The sequence below is a fragment of the Marmota marmota genome, unplaced genomic scaffold (assembly GCF_001458135.2).
Source record: "Marmota marmota marmota unplaced genomic scaffold, marMar, whole genome shotgun sequence".
Lineage (NCBI taxonomy): Eukaryota > Metazoa > Chordata > Mammalia > Rodentia > Sciuridae > Marmota > Marmota marmota.
In genome coordinates, this window is record NW_026000283.1 from 11278739 (window position 1) to 11294137 (window position 15399).

Below are 15399 nucleotides of genomic sequence, written 5' to 3' on the forward strand. Positions count from 1 at the left end.
GACTCTTACATTGGCAATGACCCAAATCTTGCCTTAACCCCTAATATACAAACTAGCGCTAATCCGAGCTCTAAACCTATATTTAACCCTAATTCTAACCATAACTCTAGCATTAACCCTAGCTCTATGGCTATCCCTTAACCTAAGAAAAACCCTAACACTAATGGTATCCCTAGACCTATATTTAATCCTTAGGCTAACCAATACTCTAACCCTATTAATAGTCCTAACTCTAGCCCATCATTCTAGCTCAAACCCTATCCCAAACTCTAATGCTAACCCTGATCTTATTCATTACCCTACATGCCATTGGTAACCGAAAAAAAAAAAAAAAAATCAACCCCAGAGAAATATTCAAACTCTATTAGCCATTATAATTTCGTTTACACAGTCTAGTCATTCATCCTTCTACTCAACTCATACTGAATATCTGCTACGTACCAGACTGTGTTCTAGGTGTTAAAGAGATCCAGTGGTATACAAGATGAAGCCCTGTGAAGCTCACATTCAACATGCACTCTCTACTATCAATGGCTCTGAATTTAATAACAATTTTACTCTAGGAGCATAAACCTGATATTGAAAGTGGCTTTAATTTATTATTCAACATGAGTACATACCTTCATAGGTCTGTCACTATTTGCAAAATTATTAATAATAGATAAAGACTCCTGAAATCTTGATCCTCCACTTAGTGCTACATCAGCTATCAGCTGACTTACAGCGATTATTATCTGTGGGAAGAAGCAAACATTATTTTTGTTTTTTGAAGAAACTTCAAAAAAAATTATATTTAGAACAAATGCTGTTAATTCATATCATTGTATAAGCACAGACACACTCATATTAAATACTTCAATGAATGATTCTTTACAGAAAAAGCTGATACAATGATCATTAGTTCTCCATTTTGAATGTGCTTGCAAGGTAGAAGCTATAGCAAACTTGAGAATAAATTATGTTTTTTATTTGATGGTTTCTCACTCCTTTTCACTTGTCTATTTTTGTGTGCTGGACTCCCAAGTCCAGTGCCTCAGCTCCCTTCTTTGTTTCTGGCCAAGACCTACCAATTTAACAGCAGTTTAAGCAATGGCCTTTGATGGTACCTTTTAGTCTGTGAGACTACCTCAGATGAATGCCAAAAAGATTCACACTACACTGTTAATGGCTGGAAGCTTTATCACTGACCCTAGGAAGCAGGATACAGTAGTAGTTACTGAAGTGTGTACTCTAGAGTCAAAGTGCCTTCAAGTCAAATTTTGACTTTATCAATTATTCATTAAGTGGCTTTGGGAAATCTATTTAATGTCTCTGTATCTCACTTTTCTCATTTGTGCAGTGGGGAATATAACAATTACTGAGTTGTTATGAGGATTGAGGATATCATACTAGCTTTTTTTTTAAGGTACTGGAAATTGAACCCAGGAGAACTTAACCACTGAGTCACACTCCCAGGCCTTTTTATTTTCAATTTAGAGACAAGGCCTCACTGAGTTGCTTAGTGCTTTATTAAATTGCTGAGGCTGGCTTTGAACTCTTGATCCTCCTGCCTCAGGCTCCCCAGCCACTGAGATTACAGGCATGCACCCAGCGCCTGACTTAGTTAACACTATTAAGCAATAGTGTGTGACAGACACTGTTCTATGTCTTCACATTTATTATTTCATCTGTATTTGAATAAAAAAGTTGACAGAACCAATTCTTAGGCCCAGAAGAATGGATCTTAATGGGGAACTTGAGGCACACTGGCACACTCATCAGAAGAATATTTTGGAGGAAGGTGGCTATTCAAGTGACACTTCATATAAAAGCAAGTAATATATGAAATAATACGTTGGGGCAGGGGATGTGGCTCAAATGGTGGCATGCTTGCCCAGCATGTGTGAGGCACTGGGTTCGATTCTTGGCACCACATAAAATAAAATAAAGATATTAAAAAAACAAGTAATGTGTAATGCTGACTGGCTCTTGTATGCAAAAGTAATTATATGGCAGATTTTTAAAGGAAGTACTTATTATTATCATTTTTATTATTATTAAATATTTACTTTGTTAATGGCATTTTCCAACAAGCTGCTTCTGATTTCCTATGTTACAAAAAGACCTACCAAACTAAGTGGTGACAATTTTGATTATGTTCAGAGTGGTTTCATCAAGTAAGCACAACAATACGGAGGTGCTGAATAATAACTATCATGTAATAAGTGTCTACTATGTGCCAGGCACTACACACTTAATTTTTAACCATCATTATAACCCTGCAAGATGAAATATCTTGCCCTCATTTTATAGATGAGGAAACTGGTTTAAGCAGATATAACAACTTGCCTAGGATTACATAGCAGATAAGTAGCAGATTAAGGCCAGGATCTCTTTCTAAAGTCTTCATTTTTAAATATATCTTGAAATTTCTCCCTCTCTCTTCCTCTCCCTGACTCTTCCCTCCTTCCACCCAGTCCCCTCTTGAATCTAATTCCGTCACCCAGGCTAGCCTCAAATTTCCACATAACTAGGAATACAGGTGCATGCTACTGGGCCTGGGTTGATTTCTTTTGTTTTATGAATAAGTGAGTATGCTAGAGTATGAAAAACAGAAACTGTATTACCTGTTATGTAATATCTAACAAGATCATCATATCTGATCCTTATGAAAGTCCTATGAAGTAGGTACTAATATTTACCCCTATTAAATTAAGGTACTGAGAGGCTAAGGAAGTTAACTTGCTCCAGGTTACCCATAACATCTAAACCAGAGCCTGCACTCTTATCCAATGCAGCCTAATCCAATGAAAACATAATGTGAACCACATTTGCAAGTTTAAATTGTCCAGTAGCCACACTGGATAGAGACAGAGGTGAAACTTAGTTTAACATATTTTATTTAATATATCCAACATATCTTTTCAACATAAAAATCAAACATAAAACAATTGAGATATTTTACTTTTTTAAAAAAATATACTTTGGATTGAACCCAGCACGCTATGTCACTGAGCTACACCCCAGGACTTTTTATTTTTATTTATTGGTTATTACTAGGGATTTAACCCAGAAGTGCTTCACCACTGAGTTACAACTCCGGCCCTTTTCATTCTTTGAGACAGGACTCACAAAATTGCTAAGGATGGCCTTGAACTTGCAGTCCTCCTTGCCTTAGCCTCCCAAGTCACTGGGATTACAGGTGTGCACCAACATGCTATGCTTATTTTTTAATTTGAGATAGCGTCTTACTAAGTTGCTTAGGCTGGCATCAGACTCCTGATCTTCCTGACTCAGACTCCTGAGTAACAGGGATTATACACATGTGCTACCATGCCTGATGAGGTATTTTACTTTTTTATATACTTAGTCTTGAAAAGCCTATGTGCATTTCAGAGTCTCAACATATCTCAACTTGAACCAGCCACATTCAAGTGCTAGATGGCTGGCCACGTCTGACCTAATACTGGATGGGGTCACTCTGGATCTTGATCTTGTTAGAGCCTAAAGATTGTAAGGAAAGATGATGAAGAGGATCTTTGGGTTTTCACTAACCTGCAAATGTGTCCTCAGAAACGTTTTCCTCTTGGTATACTCAAAGTTGTTTCTCATCAAAAGATACAAAAGTGCAGATGCTTCATTCCTGGTTGAGCTAATCTTTGAGGTACAGCACTTTAAAACCTCATAACAAAATGCAGCACACATATTTACTCTTCCTTTGAAAAAGGCTGAAGGAAACTAAACAATAAGGAAAGCAGAAATAAATATCAGAAAACTCAATCATAAAATCACTTGAATGTCAAGTGCCCCATTACAAATTCACCCAAAACTATGCTGGTTGCTTTTAGGTTACAAAAATCAACATGAGGGGCTCTCCTCTCAAGAAAGCCTGGATTAGTTAACATAAATACCAACATGTGTTGATGATAGAACAATTCAAGTCAGTACAGTACTATAACATGTAAAGGCATTGATATAAATGCTAGAGACCTGTGAAGAGCTCAAGATAGTCTGAAATATATGATAATTAGGTTCTCAATAATATGTATTCAAAGAATGAATGCCTGAAATGACGAATGATGGGTCTCAAATGGGGCTTTAAAAATGGGAAAGACAAACTGTTATTTTTTTTTGCATATAAATTTACACAGTTCCTTATATTATGAACTTCCAGGTGCTGAGAAAATTATAGTTGAAATCTATTCAATAAAACTTGATCCTTTAACAAAAAATATGAACTGCATATGTACACACATGTGCATCCTGTACTTATAAATAGTGTTCACATACATTTTTGTGCAAAAAGAATACTAAAATGACTACCTACCACAACAGGCAAGTAGACTTGTTACCTTCAGAATGTATTCAGTATGCTTTGTGAAACACTATAGACATATATATACACACATATATAATGTATATCATATGATTATATATTATATAGTATATTATATGTGTGTGGTGATATATGTATGTGTGTGTGTGTATATATATATATATATATATATATATATATATGTGTGTGTGTGTGTGTGTGTGTGTGTGTTTATGTATGTATGTGTGTATATATGGTTTGTTACAGTCTTCCATGCTTACAGGTATAGGCAAGCAAGCAATAAGCTGCCCCAAAGTACAGAATGGGTATTTTTCAGTGTGTGTGAAGCTAGAAGGCCACCAATTCAAAATTACTTCTTGGGAACCTTGAGTTTAAATCCATGTCATAGGAATCTACCTTCTTTATCTCATCTTAACAACAAGTGCAATATCATGTAAACAAAAGATGCCTAATTATGTTTTCTGGTTGGGAAATCTCATTAATGTTTTCAGAAAATTAAGCCAACTCTTGCGGGATCAGATACTCTAGATTAAAAATAAACATATAAGGGTGAGCACAGCTATAGCATGGTAAATCCCTAAAGTAAGTCTTCTATACATATCACTTACTACTTTGAGAGGGCAATGGCTAAAATCAAAGACCTCCTAATTGTCAATTCTAATGAACCGTTTTTGTTTTCTATTTGTCCACTCTGTATTTCATAACAATGTGAAACTTTGGTCCTTTGGCTTCTATAATCTCCCTTTTCTTTGGCCTTTTTCCTACCTCCATGACGCCTCCGTCTCATCATCTTCAATGATTCCTCTTGCAACCCCATCTGTTTTCTTTCTTTCCAATGTTCTGGTCTTAAACATTCTTTTTTTGATTCTTCCTGTACATACTCTCCAGAGTAATTTAAACCACTCCAAAGAGTTGAGTTCAACTACCACTTATACACTGATGCTCCACATTTTACTAAGTTCCAGCTACACTGCTCTTTTAGTTTCCAGAATATTCCAAACTCTTTCCTGACTCAAGGCCTTTTCATATGCATGTTTGTTTACCTAAAATCTTCTTTCTTGAAGCTTTCATAAGGCTGGGCCCTTTTCACATTTCAAATCTCATTTTTCAAGCAATAACTTATCTAAAGTTTACCATTATGAGCGGTCCCCAAATGAGGATGGTTCAACTTTTTGTGGTAGTGCAAAAGTACTACATGTTCAGCTGGAATTGTACTTTGAATTTTGATCTTTACCTGCGCTAGCAATATGAGACATGAAACTCTCTCGTGATACTGGGCAGTGACAGTGAGCCATAGCTCCAAGTCAGCCACATGATGTTGAGGAAAACTAAATGTGACTACAGTATACTGTGTTGCTAAGCTATGGTATTCGATAAATAAGGTGTGTTAAAGGCATTTTTGAGTTCCTATATTTTGACTTACTATATTTTCAATGAATTTATTGGAATGTAATCTCATTGTAATTTGACAACCATCTATGCCTGCACACCATTTCCTTCCGAGAACTTATTATAATTGCTAATTATTTTATTTATTTTTCTCTCCTTCCTAAAACACTGAAAGTATCCTAAAGGCAGAGAGTATGCTTCTTTTGTATCTCCATAACCTAGTACAGCACTTGACACAAGAAGGTACTTGATAAATGTAGTATGGATGAGTGGGAGATGACACTAAGCCTACTCCTTCAATCCAGATCTCCCTGGAGCAAAGAACTGTGTATCTAAATATATTACAGACAGCTTACATTCAACATGTCTACAAAACAGAACTCATTAACTTTTACCCTAAAATGCAGTTTTCCTCCTATGTTTCCCCATCAGCCAAGACAACATCATGTTATCTCTAAATTGATGACCAAATCCTAAAAAGTTCTCTTTTTTAACATGTCTTCTATCTGCATTTGACTCTCCAGATCCACTGCCACTACCTTATTTCAGGGCCCCATCTCTTATCTAGCCCATAGGAATGAGTCTTCTTAGTGCCTTTGGTATGGCTACCAATCCCTCTTCCCCCATCACTTTATACAGATTTTACCCGGCCCTAATCAATTTTCTCTTCATACAAATATAATTGTGTTACTTTCATGCTTAAAACCTTCCCATGGCTACCTGATGCCTAAAGATGAAGTCCAACTCTTGAGATGAGTATACAATGATCTATTCCTCATTTACATCTTTAGTTTCATTTTCTGTTAAATCCATACTAAATCTTAGCTCTACTGCTGCAAAGAAACGATTGCAAAATTAGAGCATTTCTCTTTTTCTCATGTTTAACCCTAGTTTTCTATACAATTTTTATTTTTTGGTTTATGTGCAGGTATTGAAGTGTATTTTTATGTGTGTGCTTCCCTCTATTGGACAATAAGCCCTCAGATACTCTATCCAAGAAGTACCTACCGACAATAAAATTAATTACTTATGAATTTCTTTCTCTCAGTTTCTTATAATATGCTTGTGTTGAACTCAGTTTTCCATAAATTTCTTTATTCATAAATTATATTATAAATGGAGCTTAAAAATAAGCTTCAAATTCAATTAATTTCTAATTTTGGATAAAAAAATGTAGCACTGAAAGGAAGGATACCTATCATTTCCAAAATACTATACAAGATACCACCATCGAAAAAGTTGGTTCCTGCTTTCAAAGTGCTTATATGTGACTATATTAATGGCTCATATACTTCCAGATGGTAAGAGTTTTTAAAAGAAGTAAGACAAAAGAAAAACTGGCAAATCTGGAAATTTGAAAATGATACTTGGACTAAGGGTATAGTTTAGTGGCATCATGCATGCATGAGTACATGGGTCCAATCTCTAAATCTCACACAAAGGGGAAAAAAGGGGTTAAGTTTAGAGTTAGAGAAAAAGAAAACAACACTCTTTTTGTTTCTTTTAGGTACTAGCAATAGAACCCAGAGACACTTTAACAAAAAGCTACAATCCCATCCCTTTTTATTTTTATTTCGAAACAGACCCTTGCTAAGTTGCTGAGGCCTCCTACTTGTGATCCTCCTGCCCAGCTTTCCCAGTTGATGGGATCACCAATGTGTACCAGGACAACCAGCAAGAAAATGGCACTCTTGAATAGGAAATGTGTAACAGGATGAAATCAAAAGCAGGTTCTGATTTTAGGGGATTCCTTGCCAGTCCTCTTTTGCATTTTGTTGTTTAGTACTTTAATTACAAAGGCAGTACTTAACGGTTTCATTAGCTGATGTTTCCTTATGTCATCACAATAATCATCTTTCTCCTCTTTCCTTTTCCATAAAAAACAGCTACTAGCAGCTCTAAAGCTTTTGTCCTTACCTTACTGATGAAAGCTCTCAGTGAGGCAAATACATGTTTCAGTGACACTTCAGATTGTCCATTTTTAAGAAAAGCTAGATGAATATCAAATACTTTTTTCATTAATGGATTGTGGCCATCATTGTTTAAAAGCTGGCTCTACAAAACATGAGAAAAAAATACAATTTGCAGAAAAACTTAAGTTTATGCTCCATCAAGAATGAGAGAACTGATTGCACCAATACCTGCTTATGAAAATACTATTTGAAGTTTCAGATGTCATTAAAAACTATTTGTACCATCTTTTCAACTTGGAAATCTCCAAATACTACATAAGCTATAATTAGAATACTTAAGTCCAGCATTTAAAATAGATGAAAAAATATTTTTCTAATACAACATAGCAAAATACACACCTGGTATGGGAAGAGTATTATTATGAACCTATAACAATTAAGAAATCAGTAAATTTAAAATAACCACAAGACAACCACCTTTGTACTTCTCTGAGGGAGATTTAATAATGTAAGAATTAAGGAAAGAGCAACTAATAAAAAAAAAGAATTAAGGAAAAATACCAGTTCCATTTTAAGGCTATTATCTAATTTACTTTCTAAACTATGTCTAGTATAAGACATGTTTAGACATTTGTGATAAATTAAACCCTCTATGGGTAGAGATAATAACAGGTATCACAATTAAACAGACCATGTAAATTACTTAAGTGCCTCTTATAAAGAGACATAAAAGAAACAGCAAATTGTACAGAAATATCTATTAGTTTGTGAACCTTGTTTTAGTTTTTAACATTATAGTAATTACAACATTGACTATATAAATTAATGGATTTCACTGTGGCATTTCCATACATGCATGTACCATGATTTGATCTTATCTACTCTCCCTTGTTCTACTTTCATATCATCTTTTAAATTTCATTTTCTAGATTCCACATGAGAGAAAACATGTGATACTTGCTGATACATGAAATGGCTGAAGGAATTAACTGAAATACTTAGAGAAGGAGGAAAGAAAATTATCTGTATAATTCAAGAGAATGCAAATAAGATTCCCACCACCCCTCCTTTAGATTTTCCTACTAAGGAGACCTTACATTATACTTGTGTAATTTTTACTTTCAAAGTGCTCTCGCATCCATTATCCCATTTTAGCCAGTTCACCAACTCTGTAAAGATAACTGCTTTTGCCCTCTTATTAAAATCATAGCAATAATAATTTGCACTGAAAGGCAAAAATCTGAGAAAAAACTAAACCTTCTGACTAGAGAAGCCAGTCAGCTTGCCTGGACATCAACTATCCTGACAGGGCATCTATCTTATCACAATGGATCTTTGGGCAAACTGATCTACTCATAATTTCCACTAAAATCATTAGATATTCCAAAGTATGAAAGAAAACTATTTCTAACCATGAAAATAAAATAATAGAATTTAAGAGGCAGAAGGGAACTTAAGAGCCAATTAGTTAATTCCTTTATTTTATGGATGACAAGAAAGTCCCCAGTGACCTCCTAAGGTCACACAGTAGCCAAACTAGGTTTGCCTTCCACATTACCTCACTGCTCAGACCAGCCCTTTTCACTACGCTTATCTGGTCTCTAATTAGTTATTATAAAATGTATTCTCTGTAAGATACCAAATGAATTTTTATCCTTCATCTTTACCTTGAAGCACTGGGTGAAAAATGATATGGTATCTAATACTGTTAGAGAAACTTCAGTAGCAGTATTGCCTTCAAGAAGTGCCTGGTGGAAAATGTCTGCTTCAGTTGTTGCAGAACCTGGGATTTAAAAAGTAAATAAAACTTAGTCCAACACAGAGAATCACATAATGGTATTAAATGACTTCTCAAAGACTCAGAGAGACGAGAAAGAAGAAAGGAGGCTTGCAAAACCAGCAGACCTGATGGATTTCGCTACATTTATTCCTTAATCAAATATCGTCCGGTTTAATAATTTCATTAAATGTTCACATAACCTCTTTATCAACAGCTCTGTAGCACACAATTAGGTGTGCAATTCTTTGGCAGCATGATTTCAGTGATGATCTATGGTAATGTAACTAGAAAATAACGTAGGAGGCATTTTAGACTGTGCCACTAATTATTTGTGCAAAAATGAGAAACCCACAAAAATTTAGCTACATATATACAGTGGTGCTCTATGGTAAGGTGTTTTTGATTACCAATGATATGAGACTTATTTCTAAATTAGAAGGAATAGGTTCTTTATACTTTCACAAGAAGATGAAACTTTTAACATTTGTAATTTTAAAGGTCCTTAATCTATCATCTTAAGGTCTATCTGCCAAAAACATCCTTTTTTATTTTATTTTATTAGACCATACCACTAAGCCAGCTTCACTAGCTTCCTTTTCTGAAATCTCCAGACGACTGTACAAAAACAAAAGTTTTCTTATTCTGAGTTTTTATTAATATTTACTTTTCAGAGGATAGCTTCAATTTATATAACCCTCCAGCTTCCCAGTTGGGCAAGATTTCTCTCCTTGTCCTATTTACCTTGTCAATATTTCAACTTGTCTGAAATATAACTTTGCCAAAATGGAATTTAGAGTCGATTTCTGCAGTGAACTCAGCATATGTAGTTCTGTAATCATTAAATGAACAAGTAACAAAACAAATAGTATACATACCATTTATTGAGATGTCAATATTTGCATTAAAGCTTAACAGCAGAATAAAAGTATATCCAATACCAAAATATGACTAAAACAGCAATTCCAAGGGAAAAAATTTATTTCTTTAATACCAAGAAAAAATTTTTAAATTACTCATATTTAAATTGTTGAAAATTCTGGGCTAGAGATATGGCTTAGTGGTAGAGTGTTTGCCTGGGATGTAGAAGGCCCTGGGTTTGACCATGAGCAACACACACACAAAAAAATAATTGTTGAGAATTCCATGCATATTTTCTGATTAGTCATATATGATGAAATGATTATATATAAGTATATAGCAGAGGTATGGAAACATATCCATACAAGGAAAAAAACTTTCCAATCATATTGGTGATTTAAACCAGGACTTAGGGTTGAATAACATTACACAGCTCCTTCACATGGGTACCCCACATATATTATCACTTACTGTGATTAAGTGTAAAAGAACTTTCAAGGCTACTAAGATGCTGAAGTCGGGCCTGCATTACTCCTGATCTGTTTCGAAGTGCTGGCATAGTTTGTGATTTTCGGTCTATTCCAAAGTGTTTTGATAGCCAGGCATCATGTACCCTAAAATAAAATTTACAATTAGGAACTAAAGTATTTAATAACATATTTCATTGCCAAAATATAATTTCTATATAAACATACTACTATGCTCAATATTGTATCAACTATTACTTGCATTCAAGGAGGTATCACAGGAAATTGTATGAAGTTTTAATGAATCTTTAAAACAGTCTATATTATAAGAATGCAAGTAAGGAATTTAGAAAGAGCCTCCCATTTCTCCCTTTCTCATCAAAAATACTGGGATGGAGTGAACAACACTCCAAAAAGTTTCATTTCTTTCACAGGACCTAAGAAAAGCTGTGGCTAAGATTTCTCAATTTTTGTTTTCCTATAATGTTACAGTTCCACTTAAAATGTACAACTGGGTCATACATGAACTAATGAAGAAAACTTTGTCTGATAAAAATAGTGGGAAACTGGCAGAATCCTAGAGGCTAAGGCTTATTTTAATAATGGTCATATCAGTTCTAAGTCATGGAAAAATACTGGTGGAAAGTAGAACCCTCATCATTAATGTTCTCGAGATGCAGCAATAAACCCCATCTAAAAGTCTTTGATTTTTGGAAGTGCTATGAAATTCAACATGTATTTGAGGGAAAATAAACAAGGAGAGAAATGAATTACAGTGGATGGGGTAGAGAGAGAAGATGGGAGGGGAGGGAGCGGGGATAGTAGAGGATAGGAAAGGTAGCAGAATACAACAGTTACTAATAGGGCATTATGTAAAAATGTGGATGTGTAACCGATGTGATTCTGCAATCTGTATTTGGGGTAAAATTGGGAGTTCATAACCAACTCGAATCTAATGTATGAAATATGATATGTCAAGAGCTTTATAATGTTTTGAACAACCAATAAAAAAAATAAATAAAAAAAATTAAAAATCATGATCACTAAAAAAACCAAAACAAAACATGTATTTGAGTTCTTTTAATGAGTAATCCCTACTCCTAAAATTTGTATTACTGACATAAGCTTAAGTACCCTTCATTTTCCTTTGCCTTGGGGCATTGCAAACATTTCCTTAAGTATTTATTTCACTAGAATTTAAGAGGCAAAAAGAATAAATAAATTATATATAATATATGTCCCAATCACTACTGGGGATATTTCTATTTACCTTAGTAATTGAGATGATAAATTGATAAACTGTAGGCAAAAACACATCTTAAAATGGTCTTGATTTTATGATTTTCTACCTTCACCTGTATCTAGCCCCTTTTGAAGTCCTTAAAGAAAGACAAGCAACTGTTTTAAGTATAGAGAACTTGTAAGGTATAAACTTTCCATATTGCTCTAGTCCTTACCCTTTTAAAAACTTAAAAATCAGTTCTCATTAGTTTAAATATCAAGTTGGGAAATGCTAAATAAATCATGAATGTCTTAAATGTTAACCTAAAATTAATAATCTGTGTTTCACATGGCATGAATGAGATTGTCCTCTATTGGGAGAGAAGGAAAAGTGGATACTGCAGTGGTATGGAAATTACCTTGCTATGTTTCTTTTCCCCATATATCTAAAGTGAAACAAACATACTCTAGAAAAGGAAACAATAGGATGTTAGTAATATAGTACCTTCTGCTACAAATTTAACATACAATATTCAGAAGTTATGAGATAATAAAGAATTATCTACTGAAATAATATTATAATATATTTTTACAAAAATACCATACAACTACTTATATTGTCATATTACATCTTCCCAAAATTTGTTTGGTACTCATATTACACCCTTCCAAATTTGTTCAGTACAGTTACATCAGCACCAAATTACCTCATTTTTATATACAATTCTAATAACAAGTTAAATAAAACCCTGATAATGCAAAACATCCTTTGTGTTCTGTAACATATATAGCAAAGGTATCTAACATAGTAATTAACATAAAAATAATTCTTAAGCCCTATAAGTGGGGCATAGTCTATATTTTGTATAATGGCATTAAAATACCTCCAGTTTCTACAATTATTATGGCCATTCATGTTCAACCTCTGCCCAGGTTGAACAAAATCTTCCTTCACCCTCCTTACTTTCTGCCTTTCTTTTTTTTGGTACCAGGGATGGAACCCAAGGGCAATTAACCACTGAGCCACATCCCCAGCCCTTTTTTATATTTTATAGAGACAGGGTCTTGCTAAATTGCTAAGGTCAGCTTTGAACTCGCACTCCTTCTGCTTTTCTTGAAGCAAACCCCCAAAATCAGATATTTTCATTAATAAATATTTCAGTATAATTACAGTGTTTTTCAAAAATCTTAACTGTTGTTTAGTCTGCAGAAATTATCTGCAAAATTTTGAGATTTAAATCAAGTGATTATACATTGATTATTCACTTTGTGTTTTGCACATGCACATAAAATCATGTGTTCTACTTATGTAAAAATTTTTTGCATTTCATTCTGATTTTTCTTTTAGCATTTAATAATGATGTAAAAAATAGCTCAGCATACAATATAAGACAACTTCCCATCTTCAGACTAGTTTTATCCAAGTGTCTTTATGAAGTGAGAATTACCCAGCTCTACATAAGAGTACAGATTATAAACTCCAATCATTTAAGCTGCTCATTAAACCAGCATCTGCTCCAAGTAAATGATGGAGGACAGCTGATACCACTTCTAGTTTTCCAGATCACAGAAAGGCAGGGCTGTGAAGACAGTCTATTATTAGCTAATTTTCTGTAATACTGCAAGTATTCCATCTTCATATTTTCTCTTCTATCTATGGGTAAAGAATGCCAGCCTCTGTATTAATAAAATTATTTAACATTTTCTACATTTTTAGCAAATAAGCTGTTGAAAACCAAAAAATGGTAACATTTAAATCCCCCAAATAAGGGGAAAGTTTATTAAAATAAATTAATGTAACTTACTCTAGAAGTATAAGGATGTTTATCAGTTCCTGAGGAGATACTTTATTCCAGTAAGTTAAGAGAGTATCTGAAAATGGATCAAATAAAGTATTAGATGTTGAAATAATGAGCAAATAGGACAGTGAGATCCCCAAGTACCAATAATCCAGCTTCAACAACCTATTGACTCACAGTTTTATCTATACACTCTCCCTTCCCAGTGCTCATCAGTTTCCTTTTGAATTAACTGCAAATATACCATTTAATCTAAGTATTTCAGTTTCCACACTAGGTTTTTTTTTTTTGGTGGGATTGGGATTGAACCCAAGGGCACTACACCACTGCATTATATCCCTAGCCCTTTTTACTTATTGTGAGACAGGTTCTAGCTAACTTGCTCAGGTTGGTTTCCAACTTGCCATCTTCCTTGCCTCAGCCTCCCGAGTTGCTGAATTACAAGCATGTGCTACTATACCCATCTATTCCCAAATTTCCTTTGTAAATGTTCTTTTGGATGGTTTATATCAATCTCCACATTATTCCTAAAGCCAAAGGAAGGGAAGTTATGTTTGTATTTTAGACCTGGAGTTTTTGTTTTGCTTTTATTTTTTTAGGGGGTGGGGCGTGGGGGTGATACCCGGGATTAAACTCAGGGGACTCGACCACCAGCCCTATTTTGTATTTTATTTAGAGACAAGGTGTCTCTGAGTTGCTTAGCAGCCTCATAGTTCCTGAGGCTGGCTTTGAACTCCCAATCCTCCTGTCTCAGCCTCCCCAGCTGCTAGGATAACAGGTGTATGCCATCTTGCCCGGCTAGACCTGGGGTTTTTAATGAACTCAAAATTTTATGCAAGATGGTGAGTTTGTGTGCATTTTTCTGAGGAGAGGAGCCTTTACCTGCTATGCAAAGGGCTCTGTGAATCCAAAAGTCTAAGAGCTTTAAGCTTTATTTTCTTTCTTCCATCTATTTGCCTTTAAATTATAAACTCTGGTGTTCTCTCTACTTACTTATCTAGCTTTGAAATAACTATTTCAGATAGAAAAATCCCTTAAATCATATATACTTCTTTTTATCCATTTCTTTACTTCCCCAACACACCACTAAGATTCTTTTTTAAAAAAATGTTTATTTTTTAGTTGTAGTCGGACACAATACCTTTATTTTATTTATTTATTTAGGATGGAACCCAGGGCCTCGCACATGCTAGGCGAGCGCTCTACTGCTGAGCCACAACCCCCCAGCGCTACCACTAAGATCCTTTTAAAAAAAGAAATTAAAAATGTTAAAACCTTATCATTACTTAACTTTCAATTCCATTTTATTCTACTCTGATATAGCTAATGGTGTCAGAAGACCCTCCTCTCAACATCAAAAATTTGTTAAGTTTCTCAAAAACCAAGAAAACGACTCAATTTCCAACCCAGTTATAGACCTCAGAAGATAGGGATGGAAGATGAAACAATGTTGCCTTTATGGAGGGGGTGAAGGGGATTAGGGACTTTGTGGACTTTTGACTTGGCCACTTCCAGTTGTTTTACTATACTGATAGTTTTCAACGATTACAAAATATCAATCATCAGTAATAAAAAATGTTAAGAGTTAAATTTGGTTTGGTTTAGAAATTAAGCTAGAAGTGACTTCCGGTCCCCCCCCCCCCCCAATGCATTTTGG

The 15399-nt window shown here is 34.6% G+C and overlaps 1 protein-coding gene across 1 annotated transcript in view; it reads right to left on the reverse strand.

The window, feature by feature from the left end:
* Window positions 1-15399, reverse strand: part of Dock11 (dedicator of cytokinesis 11) — a 142900-nt gene that overhangs the window by 38987 nt on the left and 88514 nt on the right. Inside the window, exons 34-40 of the mRNA XM_048797110.1 lie at window positions 13749-13815; window positions 12363-12410; window positions 10727-10869; window positions 9285-9400; window positions 7622-7759; window positions 3535-3717; window positions 621-734 (exon numbers count right to left, since the gene is read on the reverse strand). Coding sequence (XP_048653067.1) covers window positions 621-734; window positions 3535-3717; window positions 7622-7759; window positions 9285-9400; window positions 10727-10869; window positions 12363-12410; window positions 13749-13815 — 809 coding nt within the window. The remainder of the gene's footprint in view (window positions 1-620; window positions 735-3534; window positions 3718-7621; window positions 7760-9284; window positions 9401-10726; window positions 10870-12362; window positions 12411-13748; window positions 13816-15399) is intronic.